Here is a 20,648-nt window from a genome sequence, read left to right on the forward strand (position 1 = left end):
GATCGGCCAAATGAACATACTCGGAAGATGAGATTGTTTTTGTTTTGATGCTTCACTAGGACCGTCCATTTGAACAGAGCACCGACTCCAAGGCTCGGTCTAATTCTATTTTCACATCCAAGTATTGAAACAATTAAAGTAGGAGAAATCCTGTGAAATCTATACTATGGAGTTAGTGACATTTGTAGTCGATATACTATGAATTGTCATGTTTTTGTGGCTACTATACCATATATTCTTTAGTGCGCATTTATGGCACTGTTTTTAATGACATTTTTATAAAAACGTGAAGGTAGCATTTAAATGAAATACATTTTTATGACATTCAACTTACTACACTAACAGTACACATGTATGTCAGTCCAGGTCTTTCTTGTGAAAGTCACACCTCATGATACCTGGAGTGAAGTTCTTGGCACCAAAGTGCACTTGGACTCACAAATGGTTATTAAGACCATTTCACAAAAACGTCTAACTGGATAAAACGCTGAAGTTATGACATGTTGGGCGGACGTGGATGTTTATTGGATCTTGACTGGCCGGCGGAGGCACACAAATTTAAAGCGATTCTTGTTTCAACAAACTTCACTATGATATTTTTATGCAGTGTTATGGCATACTACACCAGTTGAAAACATAATCAAGGTATCACTGAGTTTGTCCAATATCCTTTTAGATTTCTTGTTGGAGGTTCATCAAAATGAGATTTTTCAGTTTTGTTTATTTTGAGTAAAAAACATACTTGCAGATTCAAACCATCTTTAGTTCGTGAAAGAAATGGACTTCTACAGCGAAGTCCTATGCCACTATCCCTATTCACTAAAATGGAGTTTGTAATTCCTAAATGAAATAGTAATTTAGTATTTTTAATAATCAAAACAATGAGTTTGGATGCGCAGAATCAGTAATATCCTTAAAACCCTATTTGTTACAAGTTGTATAAAGGACCTTTGTAATAACTCCCGCACATTACTACTTCCAAGTCTGAGCTGATACGATCATTGTTTTGCAGATTTTTTAAATAACTTTTGGTCATTATATTGGTATATATATATATTATATTGGTCCTAAACATGTTTTCATGCACAGTTCAACACTGCACTTTGAATTATTATTTAGCTACAGAAGTGCTTACTATTGTTTTGGTCCAGTGACTTTGCAGTCACCTTAACTTAATATAATGCAGTCGGTCTTTACTTTTATCTGTAAGTGAAACTACATGATGGTGCAACACTAATAATAACCTGCATTTTTCAACAGTGGAAGAACACAAACAAATTTCATTTAAAAAAAAACAAAAAACGATAGGTTTATTAATATTGTTTGTACATAGCAAACAAACACTGACAGAGCAGCAGAGGACCAGACGTTGTGGTGTGTGTGTGTGTGTGTGTGTCAGTGTTTGGTTATGTGGGTGTGTTTTTTGTGTTCAGCAGCAGGGAGGGAGAGCCGGCCCCGTTTCTCTTAGTCGGCTGCGCTCCGGTCGCGTGAACAGCTCTCTACCGGCGACCAGCAGACTTGAACATCGCGCCGACTTGACATTGACTTGACTCAGCAAGGCCAAAGCAATAGACCCGCGCTTGCCAGATGACATGGGATACATTTTGTGGTGTTAAATTTGATAAAAAGGGTAGACCAGCCTCTCTTTCCGTTCAGTGAGACTCACCACACCTTGTTCAGCCACAGAAGGCTTAGATTCCTCCCTCCACTACTCAACAGTCCCTCGGGTAAACAGTTTAAAAGTGCCATAGATATCGTCTCCCCACAAACCCACACATTGGTTTAAAAAAAAAAAAAAAAAAAAAAAAAAAAAGGTATACCCCCCACAATGCTTTTTGAGAAGCATTTCTTCACCAGTGAGGACAACAAATGTGGTAATTGTTACTTTAACTTTACAATATGGTTTATACAAGAATTAAAGCCAATCCTATTCTTACAGTATGTACAGTCCCACCCGTCCCCGTCAGCCCAGTCCACGGGTTCATAAAGACGAGCCTAAACTCCACAGGTCCAGTTGTCCTCTGAAATGGTTTTTGTATTAGTTCCTCAGTTTAACTCCATGTGCCTTCAGCCGTAACCTTCTCTCGTCGGCATTCCACAGTTCTTTTTTTTTCTTTTGTCCAACAGCATGTACAGTAGTGCTTTCATTTGTAAACGTAAAAGTCGCAGAGAACGTCTGTTCACTCTTCGTCCGTACAAACCTGAAACAGACAGAAGACGAAAGGCCTTAATGGGGTCCTTGTGAACGCAAACCCCCCCCGTAGGCATAATCAGTCAAGCCACAACAGTTGATTGGGGATTTTTTTTGTGATTACATGAGTTTTGAGCCTGGCAGTCGCAACGTAAAACCACAGGACTTCTTTTGAAATGTCCGCCGTAGTGGCGTCTCACCTTGACGAACGGGTGGTCTAGTAGCATGCTGGCTGTCCAGCGGCGCTTGGGTTCGCTCTCCAGACAGTGGCTGAGGAAGTCCTTCCCTTCGGTGCTCAGCTTCTCCGGGATGGGGGGTTTATGGCCCATGCCCACTTTGTACATGATCTGGAAGTTGTGCTCATACTCGTGCCACGGCCTCTGCAGGTTGAGGAAAAGGGAAGAACATTTCATCTTGATTTGCTTGCTAATTGGTTTGCCTAACTTTCAGCAGACGTCCCTATTTGACCCCTTATTACTTTTAAACGCCGGACAGATGTGTGCAAAAAAAAAAAATCAACAATTTGATTTCACGGGGCGTATTTATTTATAATTAATCAGATTTATTATTTTGTGGTATTCTACACTAAATTAAATATCTCAGACAGCCTCTTTACTCTGACCCACGCACCAATGAGCTGTTTTTGACTTTGAACATAAGAATAAATGTTGTCCGTTATTTATTATTTTATCAAAAGGGAAATGCAGGGTTAATGTGTTCTAACATAATCGGCGCATGTGGAACCCACAGCGAGCCCACATTGCCTCTCGTTTGCATTCATAACTATAACCATGTCAATAATACAGGTATCTCTGTCCCTCTAACTTACGGCATTGAATATTTGCAGCGTAGGAGGACTACAAGCCTTTGGGATTTCATTTAATCTATGACAAGGTCAGAACACAACATGCACCATCACTCCTTACCTTTCCAGTCACCATCTCAATGAGAACGCAACCCAAACTCCAGATGTCCGCTGCTCGTCCATGACCTTCGCCCTTTGCTCTGGTAATGACTTCAGGTGCCATGTATGCTGATTAGGACATAAACCCAGTTACTGAAGGCCAGAATGTATTCATCAGAGGTACACTATAAAGATTTGAGTGATTTATTTTTGATCAATTAGAAATATGATTATTTTTACTACATATAGCAAACAAATAAATTCAAACATTTTTATCCACTAGACGAGTTAACAGTTAACAAAATGGTTGCACACACCACAACCATACATGAACACACTTTTAGTAATAAATCACAGCATGCAGGGTGACATCTATTGGTGAAAGTGAACCAATTAAATATAAAGCATCAGTGACCCCTGTTGGTGGCCCCCAGACCCAAAGTATCATTTCTTACCCGCAGTTCCGAGTGTGCTGTTCACCTCCCCTGGCATGGTGTGAGTGTTGTTCCTCAACTTGACTGAACAGCCAAAGTCGCCGAGCTTAATCAGGCCAGATGATGTCAAAAAGATGTTGGCTCCTGATGGGGAAGAAACAAAACAAAATCAGAATCACTAGCAGGGAAATCAATGCTCAATTTACTCACAATTTCCTGCAGAAAGTTATGAGAAAGAGCACGTGGTGCGGACCTTTGATGTCACGGTGGACAATGCCGTGTTCGTGGAGGACGTTGATGGCTGTAGTGATTTGCTTGCTATAGAGCCTGATGACATGTTCCTGCAGCCCCAGCCGGGACACCTCCTCCAGAGTGCCCTCGTCGCAGTACTCCATGAAGATGTACATCTCCTCCTGCAGGTGAGTGCATGGACATTTTGAGCAAAGCGCTTCAGTATTCACCCCCCGCGTGTCTGGATCAATATATAACCGCGTGCTTCTTACCCGATGGAGCTCAACTCCAAAGTACCGCACCAAGTTTGGATGTTTAATGCCTTCGAAGATTTTCAGCTCATCCGCCGTTTCTTTGATTGTTTTGTGATCGTTTGGCTGAAATCGGATCTGGGTAAAAAAAAAAAAAAGAAAAAGGGGGAGACTTAACGCTACATGCAGATATTATTATTTGTCTATTTTTAAACCCATTGAATTGGTCTTGCCGTACACACCTCCTTCATAGCCATTAGTTCACCGGTGTCAACGTTGATGCAGGTGTACACCTTTCCATATTGGCCCTCACCTGTAACACACGCAAACATTGCATCATTGACTGAACGAGCGTTACACAACACACTTCATAGCAAATGCAGTCGGAAGGCAGCCGTACCTATCTTGTTGCCCCTCTGCCACTTGAAGGTCACCTTTCTGAGCCCAACGTGCATGACGTTGTCGTAGGACTTGGGCGTGTGACACACCTGGCCTATGATGTTGCGCTGCTTCATCACAGCGTACCGCTTGTCCTCAAACTTGCGGATGGAGCGGCGGACGGCCTCCATGGGGCATTGCCGCGCCGCAGTGTCTGAGATGGGTCAGAGGGGGAAAAAGGATTTTATCATTTTTGGAACGTCTCCCGTTTTTAGCAAATCCAACTGGGCTCATAACTCGGGAGCTCACCCTTGGACTGGCTGATGAGGGTGCGCAGCTCCCAGCTTCGACGAGCAGCGCTGTTCGGGTCTCCCTTGGGATAGGATGGCTCTGGAGAAGGAGTCGCAATACCACAGGTCAGCCAATTAGAACACGTGCATGCACATTGCGGATCAAATAATGCACAGCACTGAATGCACCCACCTTCTTTGTCCTCTGTGGGGCTGGAGTGGCGACTCAGAGATTTGAAATGCAACTCTGCTGCAACAGACGACAGGCGGTCATTTTCATGGTAACTGGATCCCCTGCAAAAAAACATGGTGGTCAAATCAACCTACTCATTCAAAAAGTACATTCCAGTCTCACAAAAAATACTACACAATTTCTGGCTGGAAAAACAGTATCAGGGTTTCAAGACGATACAAAAAAAACAGAAGAGAAAAAAAGCTTGAGCGGATTTTTAGTTTGCGTTTTGAAAAGCATCATTTCAGCATGCTTCAGTCATCGTACAGCTCAAACACACTTAAAGGTTAGATCTCAAGGGTGCGTGTTCTGAATTCATAAGCACACACAAATAAGCCCAAAATCCAATGGCAGTGAATCACCAACATCAAAGCAAGATTAATGTTAATAGCACTAAGAAGTTGAATATCATGGCCCACTCTCATTGAAGCAATGCTTTTCACATTATGCACAACAAGCACAGTCTCTTCTTTTGACATTAACAAGACTTATGAAGCAGATTGTCTGATTTGCTGACATTTAGCGGGGTTATTATAAAAGCCACAAATAACATTTATAATTTATTCATTTATTATTAATACTGCTTTTTCTCGCAGGCAGGTTTTTTCTTGATCATTTGTGACTTACATCAATGTCATGTATGTTATTTCGATGTGTCTTCAAGCAGCAATTTTATGCCGAGGCAAGTTTATAGTGATTAAAATATTCATATCTGCAGTAATTGAAGCAGCAATTTATCAAAAAAAACTATAAAAATCAACGGAAAATTGCATTTGTGGTAAAATGGAAAGGGAAATGCGTCCTAATTCAGTTGAATAAAATGCTTCCTGTATTCCAAAAAGCCAAACTATCCCTGCAAACAACATTTTACTATAAAAGCCAGGAACGTAGTTAGAGAATGGGAGACCGACTTTGAGAACATGGTAGCAAATGAAATATATGTTTGAATATCTACATTTAGAGTGCTTGTTTAGATGCAATTAGAAGTCAAAAGGCTAAAATTATTTCAATATAAAATCTAAAAGGCTTAATAATGGAATAAAAGTATAATATAAAACGATTTATTAAAGCCTGATAAGCACAATGTTTCACTGTTATAGGGCCTACAAATAAAATATTTAAAAACTTGAGAAACGTGGAGCATTTGCTCCTGTAATTTTCAGCAGCCTTTTGTTAAAAATCCCTGAATGGCTCTTTTTTTTTTTTTTTACTGCAGTTTCTACCCGGTGACCTGGGGGCAAAGCTACCTGACGTCATTGGGGCTGCTGCAGGGTGCTTTGGTGTGGCCGTGTTCCCCCGGACCCTGAGGGACAGGGCGAGGGCCGTTGGGGAACAGCTGGTTCCGGAGGTCGCAGGGGAGACTCCGAGAGCTGTGTGGTGAAAAAACAAACTGAGGAGCTCTCCCTGGGGAAAGTATGGGGGCTTGACTGGGAAGTGTGTGGATGTGTTTGTGTGTGTGTGGGAGACTCGCTGGCTGGCTCGGGGACGGACGCGCGCACACACGCACACTCACACACACACTCACTCACTTGCTCACTGACATTCTCATAGTTTACACAAACAAAACACAGAGAAACTTGCGTCACACATTAAGCTCACCGAAAACATCAGTAACCATACAAAGCAGAAGCAATGTTGCGAAATGAGCCATGCAGGAAAGAGGATTAAAAGCCGAGTATGCACAAAGATTCCTGGAAAGACTTGAAGTAAACCCCCCCTACCTGAAACCTTCATTATTGGGGGCAAACAGATTGGGGTTTGGAGGGTCACTGTGGCAGCGAGGGACCTTTACAGGACGAGGACTATTCCTGGGAGCTGAAAAGAAGAAAAACAAAACACCAGCTGCTTATTTGCTCACCCCACCCACGTAAAGAAAAAACCTTATTTATTGTTTGTGAGAAATCTACAATTACAGAAAATACCATGAATTCTGCTGTCGTACGGCAAAAGCTCATGTTTTGACGCATGCAGTGTTCCGGTTATGTCACCACATGGAAGCCACGGCATTGTGTTGCTTTACTCCATCCGAGTCAAAGACCTTTAGTTATAGAACCAGATTGTTGCCTCCATATCTCAGACATTTGCCATAAAGAAACTATTTAGATGGTCACCTTTTTCCAGCATTATATTTCATAGAAACATTACTTTTGTAATGCTTTTTTTTTTTTAAAGGTACAAACAAGGCAGTGTTTTCTCCCCATGGAACCCTGGTTTTCATCAGTTGGCCACTGAGCCGCAGCATCGAGCTGCAAAGGACTCAGTCATCCGTGCGAAGACTAGCAACCTCGAGAACACGTACCTCCTTTGTTAATCGATTACGGCATTAACCGTCGGGCCTGTTTTATGTAACAGCTTGTTCCCATGACAAAAATACAAACACTGCAATGAATCCACAGTTCCAGGGATTACCCACAATTTTTAATCACACATGAGCATCTTACCAATGTACAGGCCAGTGACTGGGCTATGTGGTTTTCCGATCACATGTCCAATACATTCATTCATCAAGGCTTGTAAATTCTGCAGAAAGACACACACATTCACAGTCAAATCATATTAAAGCCGTGTTCATATTCAAGCAATGCTTGTTGTGCAAGAGAATAGGCAATTTTACCAGGAAGTCATCCTCTGGCAATGCTGATATGAAGGCAGGTTCGATGGCCTGGAGAAAATCAAAGCCCTGGGTCGCCCACCTGCAGGTTGAACATGGCGGTCAGTGTGTCCCCAAACTTCACTCTGTACTCTGCTGATACACTTGGACTGTGGATCATTTGTCTGAATATAACAAAAAATCTCCATAATTTAATTCCATAATATAACCCATAAGGCTTCACTCGGGACAATGTTGGCAAGGCAGCTTATTACGGCTAAAAGCAAAAGCTCTTGAAGAAATATGTAATCTCAAGACCTACATCTTACTAAGAAGATACATATAATCTCTGTTTAACATTTAACAATGCAGCAGAACTAAAGAAAGGACGTGACAAACAAAGCCTGCTGAACTACTATGAACTTGCACTGTGAGAAACAAAAAAAGCTCAGTTCGTTTAAACTGATGAAAGTTCACTTTTTTTATTTAGATTATTTCCCAGAATATCTCATTGATTAGTAAAGTTAATGCCAAACCAGAGGGCCTCACCTTTACCCGATTTACAGCAATGATACAATAATCAACCCTTGAATGCTGCTACACTACGTGACAGAATATGTGCCAAGACACAGGCTAAAACTAAAGACAGGAGTAAATTCCTTAAGGATTTACTTCATTGACAGAAGGGACGGCCTTACCTGGGCTTGGTACCCCTGCCACTCTCACATTTGGTCAAGACATAGGTCATCCATTTGCGGGCAAAAGTTATGTAGCGATCCCCAATCCGCTGTCTGAACTCCCCTGACATCAGGCGCACAACCTCCTTGTGATACTGCAAGTAAAACATTTTAAAAATTAAAACTCCAAACAGGAGTATATTAGGTATTGAGTAATCTGATGACTTAAAAATGTTTACTTTACTGTCCCATTGCAAAACACACATTATGTTACATTTACCTCAAAGGCAAAATTGTAGCCCTGTATCATCGCCTCCCTGTAGTACTGATGCAGAGTCGCCGACTCAGACTCCTCCACCTCTGCCTCAAACTCTGTGGTGAACATGTACTCCACTCGGTCGATGGAGGTGCTGATCTTAATGCACAGTTGTAGTGCCTCATCCTGCGGTCGGAGAATAAAGTTCTATTATCATTTTCTAATTAAAAAAAAAAGGTTATGTTGAAAAAAACGGATTTGCGAAAGATGTTTCTACACAGGCCTGGTTTCGTTTTTTCGGGATAGCGTAAAAAGATAACATGTTAGAAACCATAGCTTGTGGCGATCCGAGTACCTTGAGCTCCTCCAGAGCACTGGCGATGAGAGGCTGACTCGACGTTTGCTCCCGGCTAAGAGTGAGGACATCCCCCATGGATTGCTGAAAGGCCTTCCGCTGGGCCACCAGATGCGCAGACTGCATCACTATCAGGAGCATGTTCTCCACCTGAAGGCACACCGGCAAGCAGAGGGAGGCTCGTACACACTGGAGACACGCGTACAGCCGCAGATTGAATTGAAAATGCCACAAACCGTCATGGCTCTTAAGGTGTCCACGGTTTCCATCTGCGGGACCAGCTTGATCAGCTCTCCGTCCCACCGAGCCCAGTCGGAATCCGCGGCGGAGACGCCTGCTCCGTGTTTACTCATGAGCAGGTAGGCGTCGTCCTCTGCGATTTCGTCGGGCTCCTTGGAGCAGTCTTTACCCACAGCGGCGTTGAGAAGCTGCAGGATGACAGGCCGCTGGTCCATCAGGCCACACGGCACGAAAACCTGCAGCTCCTCCAAGCCCGGAATGTGGACCTGGATAAAAAAAAGGAGGCGGCTAAATGTAGAGCAGAAAAGACGGGTGCGATAGGTGTGTCAACTTATCGCAGAAGCAAACGCACCTTGACGTAGTTTCCCTTCTTCAGAGCATCCAGGAGACAAGTCACCCCGTTGGTGAAACTGAAAACTGCAGCAACTTCTAAGTCCTGCACAGATAAGTAATCAAGCAAAAGTGTGTGTCAGAACACACAGTCCTAGTTCTTTGGTGAGCAACATAAAAAAAAACAGGGTCATAGATTAACTGCAATGTTTGTGCTTTAGTGGCTTTCTACTTCCAGGGAGTGAGAATCCTTCACTGCTGCCGCTCACCTTGCGAAGCATTTTGGCAAAGCCCAGAGCTTTAGACGCTCGCTCCCTGGCCTCGTGAAACAGCTCTTTAAGAGACCGACTAGTCTCGATGACTGACCGCCTGGAAGAATCAAAAAAGGGTCAAAAGTTAAAAAACACCACCACTGGGGGGACAGAATGAATAATTAACACACTGACAGAAATCCTCTCCCTTACCTGATTTCATCTGAGGCGGTGCTGTCATCTGCAAACTCCCAGAATTCACTTCCACTTTTTTGCAAGCCAGCATCAAGAAACTCCCCAGTGGACTTAAGCAGCATCCCGGCGATATCGCTGCAAAGAGCAGAGCGGTCCTCGTTTTTACATCAATTACAACAGCCCTCTCAAAAAGGATGAGTTCACAGTCTTCAGTCGAGGGCCCGTCGCTTAGACAGGTTTTCAGTCCTTCTTAGAAACCAATTGTGAACCACTGAATCATCTAAGAGTGAAAACAACACCATCTCTGTTTGGTTAGCAGGTAAGCAACTGACCAGAAAAGCTTCCCCGACTGGGCCTCCCCTCCCCGGATGTAAGGCGTGATGACCTTGGTGAAGTTCCACTCCTCCTCCAACAGGTTCTTTAAGCTGTGAGAAGCCTGAGGCAGCTGCTGCAACATCTGGATCCAGCTATGCATGTAGTCAAAGTAGACCTACAAAAACAGCGAAAGATTTCAATCTCTATTCATTCACAAGAGTTTCTTGCCACTGGTTGAACAGTTGGAACCCTGTAATGTGAGGAAGTGGAGGTGGAAAGGTTAGGAGTCCTACCAAGAGCATCTTGTGAAGGTCCTCTTCAAACTCATCGATATTGGCATTTGTCTGCAAGCCCTGAGCATCAGTGACCACGCCGCGCAGCATGAACTGATAATACTGCTTCATCAGAAGACCGCCCTTCAGAACCTCCTTACACTCGCGCACCAACTGGAGATCGCAAAGAACAAATGAAACAACACCATTAGCAATAACATGTGACGCACCAGTGAAGCTTTACTGTCTTTGAGAACACAATAGTTATCTCAATATTGGTTTCTTTAATTCAGTTATTTGTTATGCAGAGAACCAACAGTTTTCTATAAGAACTGGAGAAATGGACATGATTCCATTGCATTTATATGCACAAGCCCATTTTGTTGCCCCCTGTTAATGTACAAGTACGTGTCGGCTTCTCAATTTCATGCGAGAAAACTAAGGGAGTAAAGATATATGACAATTAGACGCGTGCAGCCATTCCGCACGACCCGGAAGAGTGACAACACATAAGGTGGAGTGTTTCGGCAGCTGCTCGCCTGTTTGATGCTGAGCAGTGAGGGCTCTCCAGCGGGCCTCTGTTCAAGTCGCAGTTTAAGGCATTCGTGAATGACGTTGAGGAGGACTCTGCACAGCACGAGGAACGCTGGCCGAAAGGATGGGAGGTCCATGTCCAGCAAATCCTCCCACGAGACCTGGTCTGCTCCTTGCTCCGGTTGAGCCGGACCACTGCAGGACACATGGCGGGAAAGCTCTGGCAGGTAATCACTGTACAGCATGGGGTCTGGGAAGTCTGCAAACTGGAGGGTGGAAGAGCCGGTGAGGGTAATTCAGCATTAGAAAAGCACCATGGTTATTATATTAAAAGTCAACAGTTGATGGTATTGAAACCGTTTTCATTCACAGAGCTAGCAGTGCTGCCCAATTGGAGACGGGCATCTGAAAAAGTCAGCTCCCTTTAGGATTGGCAATTTGCAACTCGTTTTTAAAAATTGCCAACCGATTCTCGGGCTTCGGTTGCAGTCAGTAGAAACCACTTTTTAACATTTAAAAAAAAATTGTGACAGCAAAACGTGCACCACGTTGTTATCATCAGCTGTGTGTGGGAGCAGCTTCAGCTGTCTAAACAGATGGGAGGTCATCTCTGAAAGTGGAGAGGATTTTATGCCAGAAAGGCCAATAGATTGGCGGTGGGAATCAGCACAATGCCCCCCCCCCCCCCCCCACCCCTCCATTAACAGCTATCCACCGGGGCCGATTGAGATGTTATAGCTGCTCTTCTAGGGAGCTGTCATTCATCTGAAAGCAATCTGAATATTGAGCAAAATAAGTTGTGATTTTCAATTCTGAGGGATCTGTGAAGACCAAGACAACAGCTGCACTGCTGGTATTTCGTATGCCAGGAATTGATGTTAGCAACACGTTTAAAGTACTGTTACGATAAAACCGAGAATAAAATAAGAGAATGAATAAATGATGGGTCGCCGTGCAGTGCGCAGATGAACAGAGGCCGTACCTCCAGTTCAGGGGTGTGGCGGAGCAGCGCCGCTCTGGACCTCTGCAGAGAGCGGTCCATCAGCTTGTGCAGTCTGAGGATCAGTTTGCGCAGTCCCATCTGTTTCAGAGCTTTATCCACAAACGGCCTGTAGATGGCTGTGGGGCAGAACACTCCTCCTCCCGCGATCGCCTCTGCACTTCCTGCCGTTGCGGTTGGGAGAAAATCCTCTTCCGACAACAATCGGGCAAATTTAGGAGCAAAAGAGGGAGACAGCTCTCCCCCTGCTACACGTCCCGACATCACCTCATCCTCCTCGTCATCCTCCTCATCCTCGTCGTCGTACTCCTCAGCATCCCTGTTCTCCCCATCGCTTTCCGCGATGAAAGTGGCCGTCGAGTCATCCTCCTCGTCCTCGTCATCCTCCTCTTCTTCTTCATTGCCGCGGGAGCAGCGAGGTGAAGGGATCTCAAAGACGGGCCACCCGATGCGGGAGAGGTCATGGAGGCCCAGAACGGTGGCCATGACGCGCAGCTTCTGGTTGAGGTCCTGGGTGATGTTGAGCCACAGGCAGAGCGCCTGCACCCTGCCCTGGAAGTCTCGCGCTGCATACTTTTGATATTCCCTCTGCAGGGCCTGCAAAGAGGGGTACAAAGCCTCCACGGACTCCAGCAACTCGATGACGCGCTTGACCTGCTCAAATGCGAGCCGCTGGCGCTGAAGGTGCTCCCTGCAGTCGTCGCCGGAGCCCAACGGCTCGGCTGCGTTCATCGCTGGCGGGGTAAAGGCGCTGAAGCCCCAGGGGTCTACTCCGCAGTGGTTGGCCACTGCTGCGGCAGGCTCCGCCTCCTCTGTGCAGACTAAACCTGGGACATTCCGACAGTCCACCTGGAGCGGTTGAGAGCCTGAACACTGGGCTCCTCTCAGGCTGGCATAGTTGACTTTAAATTGCAGGACCTCGTTAATGATGTCGGGGATGGCCTGGCGGGCAGTGAATAGAAAAAGGTCTTGGTCGCCCGTGGAGCGCCGGGCGTGCCAAGCCTGCAGCTCCAGCCAGATGACCTCGTTGTTGTGACCCATGAAGGCCATGTTCTCCAGGCCCCTCTGCTCCTTCTCCTTCCTCTTAGAGGACATAGATGTGAGCTTGAGCAGCAGACGCAGAGTTTCAAAAAACTTGAGGCGGTCGGCGGGACAGTCTGTGCGTGAGGTTTGCCGGTGGGTCCGGGCAATGTGGGGCATGGACACCGGGAGTTTGCAACTAGTGCAGCCCAAGCTCAAGTAATGCTTCCTGGGATCCATGTTTAGGGCGCCAAAGGGGCTCGACTTTGAGAGTGGATCCAGCATGAAGGAGCCTTCATAAGTCTTCTTGTGGTCTCTCTCCATGGAGCGTAGTGTGGCCCTCTGCTTCTTGCCCTGCTTGTAGCTGTGCTCCTCGGGGGCCTCGGCTGGCTTAGGACTCTCTTTCGCGACAGGTGGGGCGAGGTCCACTGAAAATAAACACAGAAGGGACATCAGAGTCAACGCAGTGGATTTAAAAATACATTTAATAACAAGTTAAAAAGATATTTGTGTTTTTAATGTTTCCATATCTACTTACCCTTGTTGGGGGACCGACCCGCACTCCTCCCCTGGCTGTTTCGGTGGTGTTTCCCAGACATGCGTTTCATCTGGCGGGGGTTATTAGGAGGTGTTGTGCCATACGGAGGCTCGTCATCCCCGCTGGGAGAGTCCCACGGGTCCTCCAATTCAGAGTTCTGTTTGGATGCATCTCCCACTTGCCTGCAGGGATTTAAACGACAGTGTGTCCAAAAAAAAAACATTCCATGGACATGAGCACTGCGACCTGTGGATGTGAACTAAAAAAATTGTTTCATTATGAAACTATTTCACTCATAACAAAACCCAAGAAATGTAATGTGCAAGGTCAAACAGCGCGCCGGTGTTTGTACCCATAACACGGTGTGCAGCAAATCCCCTCTAATGCCACGGCAAACAGGTTGCTAAACTGCAACTAGACTGATTGTCTGCTGTTGCCTTGCACTGACTGACGAGTCGTCTGTCTTCTAGAGCGACGTCGTGTGCACGACCACAGACGCCCAGGCGCAGGAAAACAAGCTGTGGGTTCGCGGCTAGAAGCCTCTCTTAGCCTTGGTGAACACAATGACTCAACCGGTGAGGGAGATATAGTAACCCCCCCCCCCCCCCCCCGTCCCCCAGCTCTGTCTGCTGCGAGGACATCAACCATGCTGCACAAGTCAAAGATGTGCCAGAGACTCGCTCAACCCAAGTATGTCGAATGTTATAGACCGTATGCGCTGCCAATGAGTGTCACGTTCGTGGGTCGCTTCACAGCATCCTCACTGTGAATTGTCAGGATATGAAAAGCAACAGTAGAATATGCTGCACAGAGATCCGAGGAGAGGAAGCGCAATGATCTCTTGGAACACGGCAACAAAAAAGAAAAGAAAAAAAAAAAATGTGAAAGAGGCTGCAAGCAGCGCGCCTTTCCAGATTAACACGTCAGCGCTTTGTTCCCTGATGCCTTTCCGAGGATTTTTAAAAACTGGATTAGAGGGAAAGGTTGGAAGGTCTTACCCCCGCCAACAAAAACAAAGAATAAGAAGGGGAAGGGCATGGAAACAAGCATTGTGTAGGCTTTTCGCCATGTGCCCCTCCATCGATCATCTGACTGAAAAGGCATTCCCCAACACGCGCCTGTCTGCATCTGTGTAGGCAGGGTTGAAAGGGGGCACGCTCGCTGGGGGAGTGAGTGTTAAGGGAGGTGGGTCAATCTGGGAATCACTTGCTTTGAGCTTTGCTTTGAGCTTTTTCATGCAGCCGCAGCGCCACACACACACACACACACACACACACACACACACACACACACACACACACACACACACAGCGAGAGAGAGAGTCCGGGCTTCTGTTGCCCATCTGCCCCGCTGCAGGATCTGTGTCTGTGCACAGAGTCCCCCGGGAGCCGCAGGGTGGCCGAATGCACAGACACCTGCTGCAACCCCGACAGCGCCAAACGCACTAAGACCGCACGGAGGTCCACACTGCTACAGCAGGAGCGTTGCACAAACATCTGAATCGCACGACAGGCATCGAATTACAGACCGACTCTTGCTTGAAAAAGAACACTGGTGCCTTTATGGGTGCATTGTACGAGCTACTGGTAGGGGGCTTGTTCTGCAAGGGCAGAGCACAACTGCGATCTTTTCAGTATGCAGCCACAAGAAAGCACAGCAAGCAGCTCTGCGTGTGTGTGTGTGTGTGTGTGTTTGTGTTGCAAAGAGGCATTTAGCACCACAACAGCAGATATATTGCTGTGCTTTTGTGACGCCAACATGTAGACAGGTATCAGGAAACTGCATAACGAAACAAGCCTGCCCGATCTACATCCTACTTGCTCAATCAGGAGTACGATCTGAATTGTGCACACATTTGGTGTTTGCGGACGGCCGTAGTACAAACGCGTGAGAGTAAATGAACCCCAGGTTTTAAAAAGACACTCCTCTACAGAGAACAGCATGACATCACTCAGGAATGACAGCGGAACCAGTGACCTCATCATTGCTGGTTGTTTGTTTGGTCACCATGAGACACTTCAAGCGCAGATTGTGCAGTAAGGGATTGATCAATTCTTTTTTAACTATTAGCTTTTTTTTTCCCCCAATAACCTACTGGCAGACTACACGGAGAACGTCACATGCCTGCATGCCTCGCAGTTATCCACAGAAGCAGCACTGTGGGTCTTTAAGCTGTCCCTGCCAGGCTGCAGCTAGTGAATTGTCCCTGCAGATGGTGTCTGGCTGGACTCAATGGCTCATCTGACGGCTCACTGGGGGTCCAATAAAAGCCCAGTGGAATGCTGCAGCCCCAAGGCAGCAAAACTGACTGCATAATAAACGGCAGCGAATCGTGAGCCTTTCTTTCTGTATAGCGACTGATGCAGTTATATGAAGGGCTGCCGGAGTCAGGGGGGCCTGACCTTTGACACAACCATCCACACCATTGTACCAGGAAGGGGCACCCCATTGTATAGTTGTGACACGTGGCCCGTGAGGCCCACAGCTGAATAGCACACAGCTGGTTAGTGGGCACACTTGCTCACAATGGCCCCACTTTTTTTTTTTTTTTTTTTTCCAGAAAGAGGAAAGGAGGAGACGGAGGCCGGGGTTTTGTAAGAGGACACTCTCTACCAATTAGGTCACGCTGGCATGACGGATGCTCCGTGGGCTAAATCCAGATTTTGATTACCCCCCACTGTAAAAAAGGATGCGCCTGCTGGCTACTCATTTCAGCCACGGAAGTGGAAACGTAGCTCACACTTACAGGCCTGTGCAACTCTTGAGCTCTGCCTGTTCATCCCTGATAACATATGCCGCAGCCCAAGTTTGCACGACAGGCAGATTTGATGACAGAATTCAGAAAATGAACACTATGTACTCAACCCCACCCTCCTCTGGAACGGAGTTCTGACAATTCCAGGAGCGGTCCGCTCAACCTCTCCTACGCGCAACTTGGCAAAGCGCCGCGTGCATGCAGAGCCGAGGCGTTTGCTTCTGCAAGGCACATCGGTATCATCTGTCACTATATGTCACTCAGTCAAAGAATAACACATAGGCCTTACCGCGCCAATGGCAGCTAACGCCATTAGCCGAAAACGAGTCACATGACGTAGTGCTCCTACATGAAGTCACTGGTTGCAGAGGTTGGGCGGCAACGTGAGGTAAATGGAGTAATGGCATGTTTTCACCGGATGACACTTGCACCACAAATGCCGCAGTCTGCGCCGCTTATGTAATTGAACCTGAAAGTCGTGAGCTACACCTTTGTCAGCTTCGACTTGCCTCTTTCGGCGTCCCGCAGTTGTGCACATCCCAAATTGTCCGATCAAATAGATGAGCGTGACGTTACCCTGCAGAACGTGACCATCTTTTGTCTCCTTCCCCATTAGAACGATGTGGTACCGTATAAGTAACGCCGATCACCTTGGTTTTAGTAGTTACAAAGATCCTATCGTTTGAAAAGAAACGGCAGATGAGAGCGGCAGAACGCGGGAGCAGAATTGCCTTTCCCCAAAAGCAGGTGTGCGCAGAGACAGGATTTGGGGGGGGGTCAGGGAAGCCTGGAGGACTGGTCCATCTGTATTCTAAAGCCTGGGCCCCTGGCAGACGAAGGCATTGATGAGTTTCACCCATGAGCTTCTCCAGCGAACAGACGGCAGCTATCCGCCGCCTTCTGTTCACCACATCCTGAAATCTCTGGAATGCTTGTAAGCCACAATCTCTCCAGACTCGCTTAGAGAACAAGACATTATTGACAAAGGGACGCCTGTGCTTGCCGGTGATGGGCCTCGAGCCCATCTCGTCTCCCTTAGAACACAGTTGTAAGCGGTTATTGAGGTAGAAGGATATCTTCGTTACAAAACCTCTAATTTACTTTACTCATGAGCGTAGAAACTTATGCAAAACCGTTTTAGCCTCACTGGCGGCTTATGTTGAATAGTTGGCTTTGCCTTTAACCCAAAACCTTGTGAGCACAGTAAACTGATACAGAGTGACCATAAAAACAAATAGCATGCGATCACGAGAGCCTGTGATGTTTTTGCCGTAGTAGCATGACTCAGTATTTTCCCTTTATGCAACAATGCCGGACAGTAGTGACCTGTAACAGGAGAAGCATTGCACAATCACGTGGACACGACCAGAGTGTCCACAAGGCAACTCGAACTGAGGTCTGCAGCGGATGAAAAGAGCCGATCCAACGGGGATGAACGAGAGGACGAATGCATGCTGAGGAGAAGGCAGGAGAGAGAGAGAGGAGACATAACAGCAGATTCCTGAGGGCTCTGTCGCCAGCGGCAAACACGCTTTCGATTAGGATATGCGCACATAACGTTACGTTACGTGTGCCTTGTGTGCATTCCGCGGCCAGATTGCAGAGAGCCGTCGTCCGGTAACCTTGTCGTTTGAGCCGACGGGAACACACACGAAACCATGACGAAAGGCTCGCAGCTGCACATATGTCCCCACGACAGATAAAAGACAACTAAAGTGACATGCAAGTCATTCACGTACTGCTTTGCTAAACGCGGTAAGCGTGCAATAAACACGAGCGCACCAGCCTGTGCCACGATTCAGTGACAAACACACGAGCGTGCAAAATCGTGCGCGGCGATCGCCGTTGACAATAAAACAGCGGAGCGACATGCTAAGCTAATGCCAGCGAAGTTTTATCCCCTTCGCTGTGTTATTGTGAAATGCATGGCGTTGCACGCTCAGATAATAGACAACACGCTTTAAAGTGGACCGCACAGGCCGTCGGTGCAGAACGTAACGTTACGTGTCTGCAGCGCGCTCGGTTTCTGCCGGTGAACTTTCTGCGGGCGAACAATAAAGTGACAAGCACAACAGCTAAAGTAGCTGCTAGGTGTTAGCTAGCATGTCAACATGTTGCTCAGTTAGCGGGCGGATAATTGTGTCGTTGGGTTACCTTAACAATTGGGGAGCATTTTTTTTTCCTTCCCATCCTGTCAACTGAAAATCTGACCAGACGATGATATCTGCAACGGAGTACGGCTAAAAAAAAATGTTGCTCGAAAAAAAAGTTTGCAACTCCAGTGTTGCAGTAACTGCACGCGGATGACTATTTGACAGGAAGTGGATTTCTAAGAGCCCGCCGTTCTATTGCGTTCAGCTCTCTATTTGGCAAGTGCGAGGTCCTGATGGTGTAGCGTCTGTTCGACAAAATTCGCATACCTGCTGGTCTTGTTCCGATCCGGAGGCTCCATAGCAAAGCAGCGGCGTCTTGTTCCCGGCCGTGCATGGACTAAACCATGTCTAAACAATATCAGACCGACTTTGCACCGTTAAACGTTTGCAAAAGAGGCAGGTTTTTGTCTCTTTGGAGCACTTTCTATCCGCCGGCACAGTTGACTCTTGCTTGTGCGTATGCCGTCGCCATCTTTCCAACATTCATTGAGGAGGAGTGCTTCGGTATTGCATTACTACGGCTACCCGGATAGGTCATGTACGGTCACTAGCAGTGAAGAGCCCCAAAGTAAACTCGCAATGGATCTATTATCATATAATCATCTCTTCAACGATATGATATATTATCTTTCTGTAGATCAAATATTGTAACAGAAACCGATGGGGATATTTTAATAACTTTATTATTATTATTACTTTATTATTATTGTTATTATTATTATTATATAGTTGTCAATCAGAGAATAAAATTAACTACTTTCTTATGGACTTTAACCATCGATACTGTGCTTTCAGTAGCACTACAATTCTGGTACAAGTTAGACATGAGGGTCCATTATCATGTTCAACAGAACCCTGAGTATGGAGGGTTTAATGTAATGTATTGTAGTGAGCTGCTAGACCACAAACCTCCCTGTTTCTAACTACATGCAGTATTTCTTCCTGTTCACCAGCACATGCATTTCAGGTTCTGGGGGCCCCTTGTGGTCTGATAGTTGCACGTTCCGTGTTTATGTTAGATTATAGAAATGTGGACATTTATAAGTTGAACAATTCATGTGAATTTGTTCACATATGAACAAACATTTGTTCACATAGTGACATGTAGTGCATGTTAGCTTATATTGTAAGGGGAACAATTATAAAAGAATGTAATACCGGTGTAATTTAGGAATCCTAAATTCATAATTGAATAATAATTTTGAGTTATCATGTTGCATCTAACCCCACGTATACCTGTTTCAATCAAATAGATGAGGCTCTTGACACTTTTTTCAAAAAGGCTGATTTGGGGTTTCCACTCAACCTGACACAAAAACACAAGGACTAAACATTTCCATCAACATTTGCTTCTGTGTATCTACACATTGTATAGCAAAAAATATTTATAGTGTATATTATTTATATTTATTATTATAAGTGCTCCACTGTAGTCTGTTGTGTGGTGAAGAGGATGGTCCAGGTTATCCAATATGGATCATTTCTTTACACCACCTTTTCCGGACTGCGCAGTTTGAAGATTATGTTGAACCGGTTTGTTAAGTGTGCTGGTGTCTCTAGCTCCGATGCTGTTCACCCAGCCGACTGGAGTAATACAGGGTAGTGGCCTCAACAGACTGGTATAAAACTGTATTTCTTTTAATGCAGTAACACAAGCATTTTTATGTTTTACCAAAGAATAGTTTGTATTCTTGTATGAGTTCAAATGTAATTATACGAGTTATAATAACCCTTCAATCTTGAGTTGGTGTTGTGACTTTGCTACCCTGTGAAGACTAAAACACACTTAGAGAAAATAACAATAAAATCAACCCTTTATTTTCTAAAAACACTGTCAGTTATACTCAAAACATTATACATCTATATATTATTTCTCCTATTATTAGCCCTCTGAACCCACTAACGTTTCATGGAGGAAACATTACACCCCCTCACATCGTACCCTTCACATCACATCAAAGTTGTATGCTCTCTTTGCAAACAAAATAAATCAATGAACAAGTCTTCATAAGTATAAACTGAAATATAAAGTATCATGCGCTTCTAAAAGTACTTTAATAACAAATATGTAGATTACACTACATGGCAATAATGCCATTAACATAGATTTGGGTGGCCCTCACTTTAAAGTACTTTGTGTAATCAATAAAGTACAAATACCTCAACATGTACGTAACCTATGTAGGCCAAGGGGCATAATAAGCGGGTAGAAATCAGACAAATTCAGTCTTTTTGGCAGACTTTAAGCAGTTTAA

The 20,648-nt window shown here is 45.5% G+C and overlaps 1 protein-coding gene across 5 annotated transcripts; it reads right to left on the bottom strand.

The window, feature by feature from the left end:
* Positions 1-1,278: 1,278 nt before the first annotated feature.
* On the bottom strand, positions 1,279-18,923 carry map3k4 (mitogen-activated protein kinase kinase kinase 4). Of its 5 annotated transcripts, none has more exons than XM_040178134.2 (27): positions 18,661-18,923; positions 13,485-13,666; positions 11,909-13,374; positions 10,932-11,192; positions 10,414-10,566; positions 10,138-10,295; positions 9,824-9,940; positions 9,629-9,728; positions 9,382-9,465; positions 9,026-9,295; positions 8,790-8,939; positions 8,459-8,620; positions 8,200-8,333; positions 7,526-7,604; positions 7,353-7,431; positions 6,633-6,726; positions 6,159-6,281; positions 4,873-4,973; positions 4,699-4,779; positions 4,412-4,603; positions 4,254-4,324; positions 4,033-4,149; positions 3,783-3,942; positions 3,551-3,673; positions 3,118-3,224; positions 2,392-2,571; positions 1,279-2,201 (listed from the first exon to the last, which is right to left on the bottom strand). In XM_040178134.2, the coding sequence occupies exons 1-27, from the start codon at positions 18,690-18,692 to the stop codon at positions 2,181-2,183; spliced, it is 4,797 nt and encodes a 1,598-aa protein (XP_040034068.2). In that variant the 5' UTR covers positions 18,693-18,923; the 3' UTR covers positions 1,279-2,180. The 5 variants fall into 5 exon arrangements, with proteins under 5 accessions (XP_040034068.2, XP_040034070.2, XP_040034071.2 ...); XM_040178136.2 differs by having other exon boundaries at positions 18,395-18,871; XM_040178137.2 differs by lacking the exon at positions 18,661-18,923 and adding an exon at positions 17,567-18,043.
* Between the last annotated feature and the right edge of the window lie 1,725 nt (positions 18,924-20,648).

Source organism: Gasterosteus aculeatus, chromosome 6 (genome assembly GCF_964276395.1).
Source record: "Gasterosteus aculeatus chromosome 6, fGasAcu3.hap1.1, whole genome shotgun sequence".
Classification (NCBI taxonomy): Eukaryota; Metazoa; Chordata; class Actinopteri; order Perciformes; family Gasterosteidae; genus Gasterosteus; species Gasterosteus aculeatus.

Bases quoted from the DNA above. Each gene is read 5' to 3' on its own strand.
- map3k4 (XM_040178134.2), bottom strand. From the start codon at position 18,692: ATGGAGCCTCCGGATCGGAACAAGACCAGCAG. The intron at 8,940-9,025 runs GTTTGTGGCATT...GTGTGCCTTCAG, and splicing joins ACACCTTAAGAGCCATGACG to GTGGAGAACATGCTCCTGAT. The intron at 6,282-6,632 runs GTAGGGGGGGTT...TTCACCACACAG, and splicing joins CCCAATAATGAAGGTTTCAG to CTCTCGGAGTCTCCCCTGCG.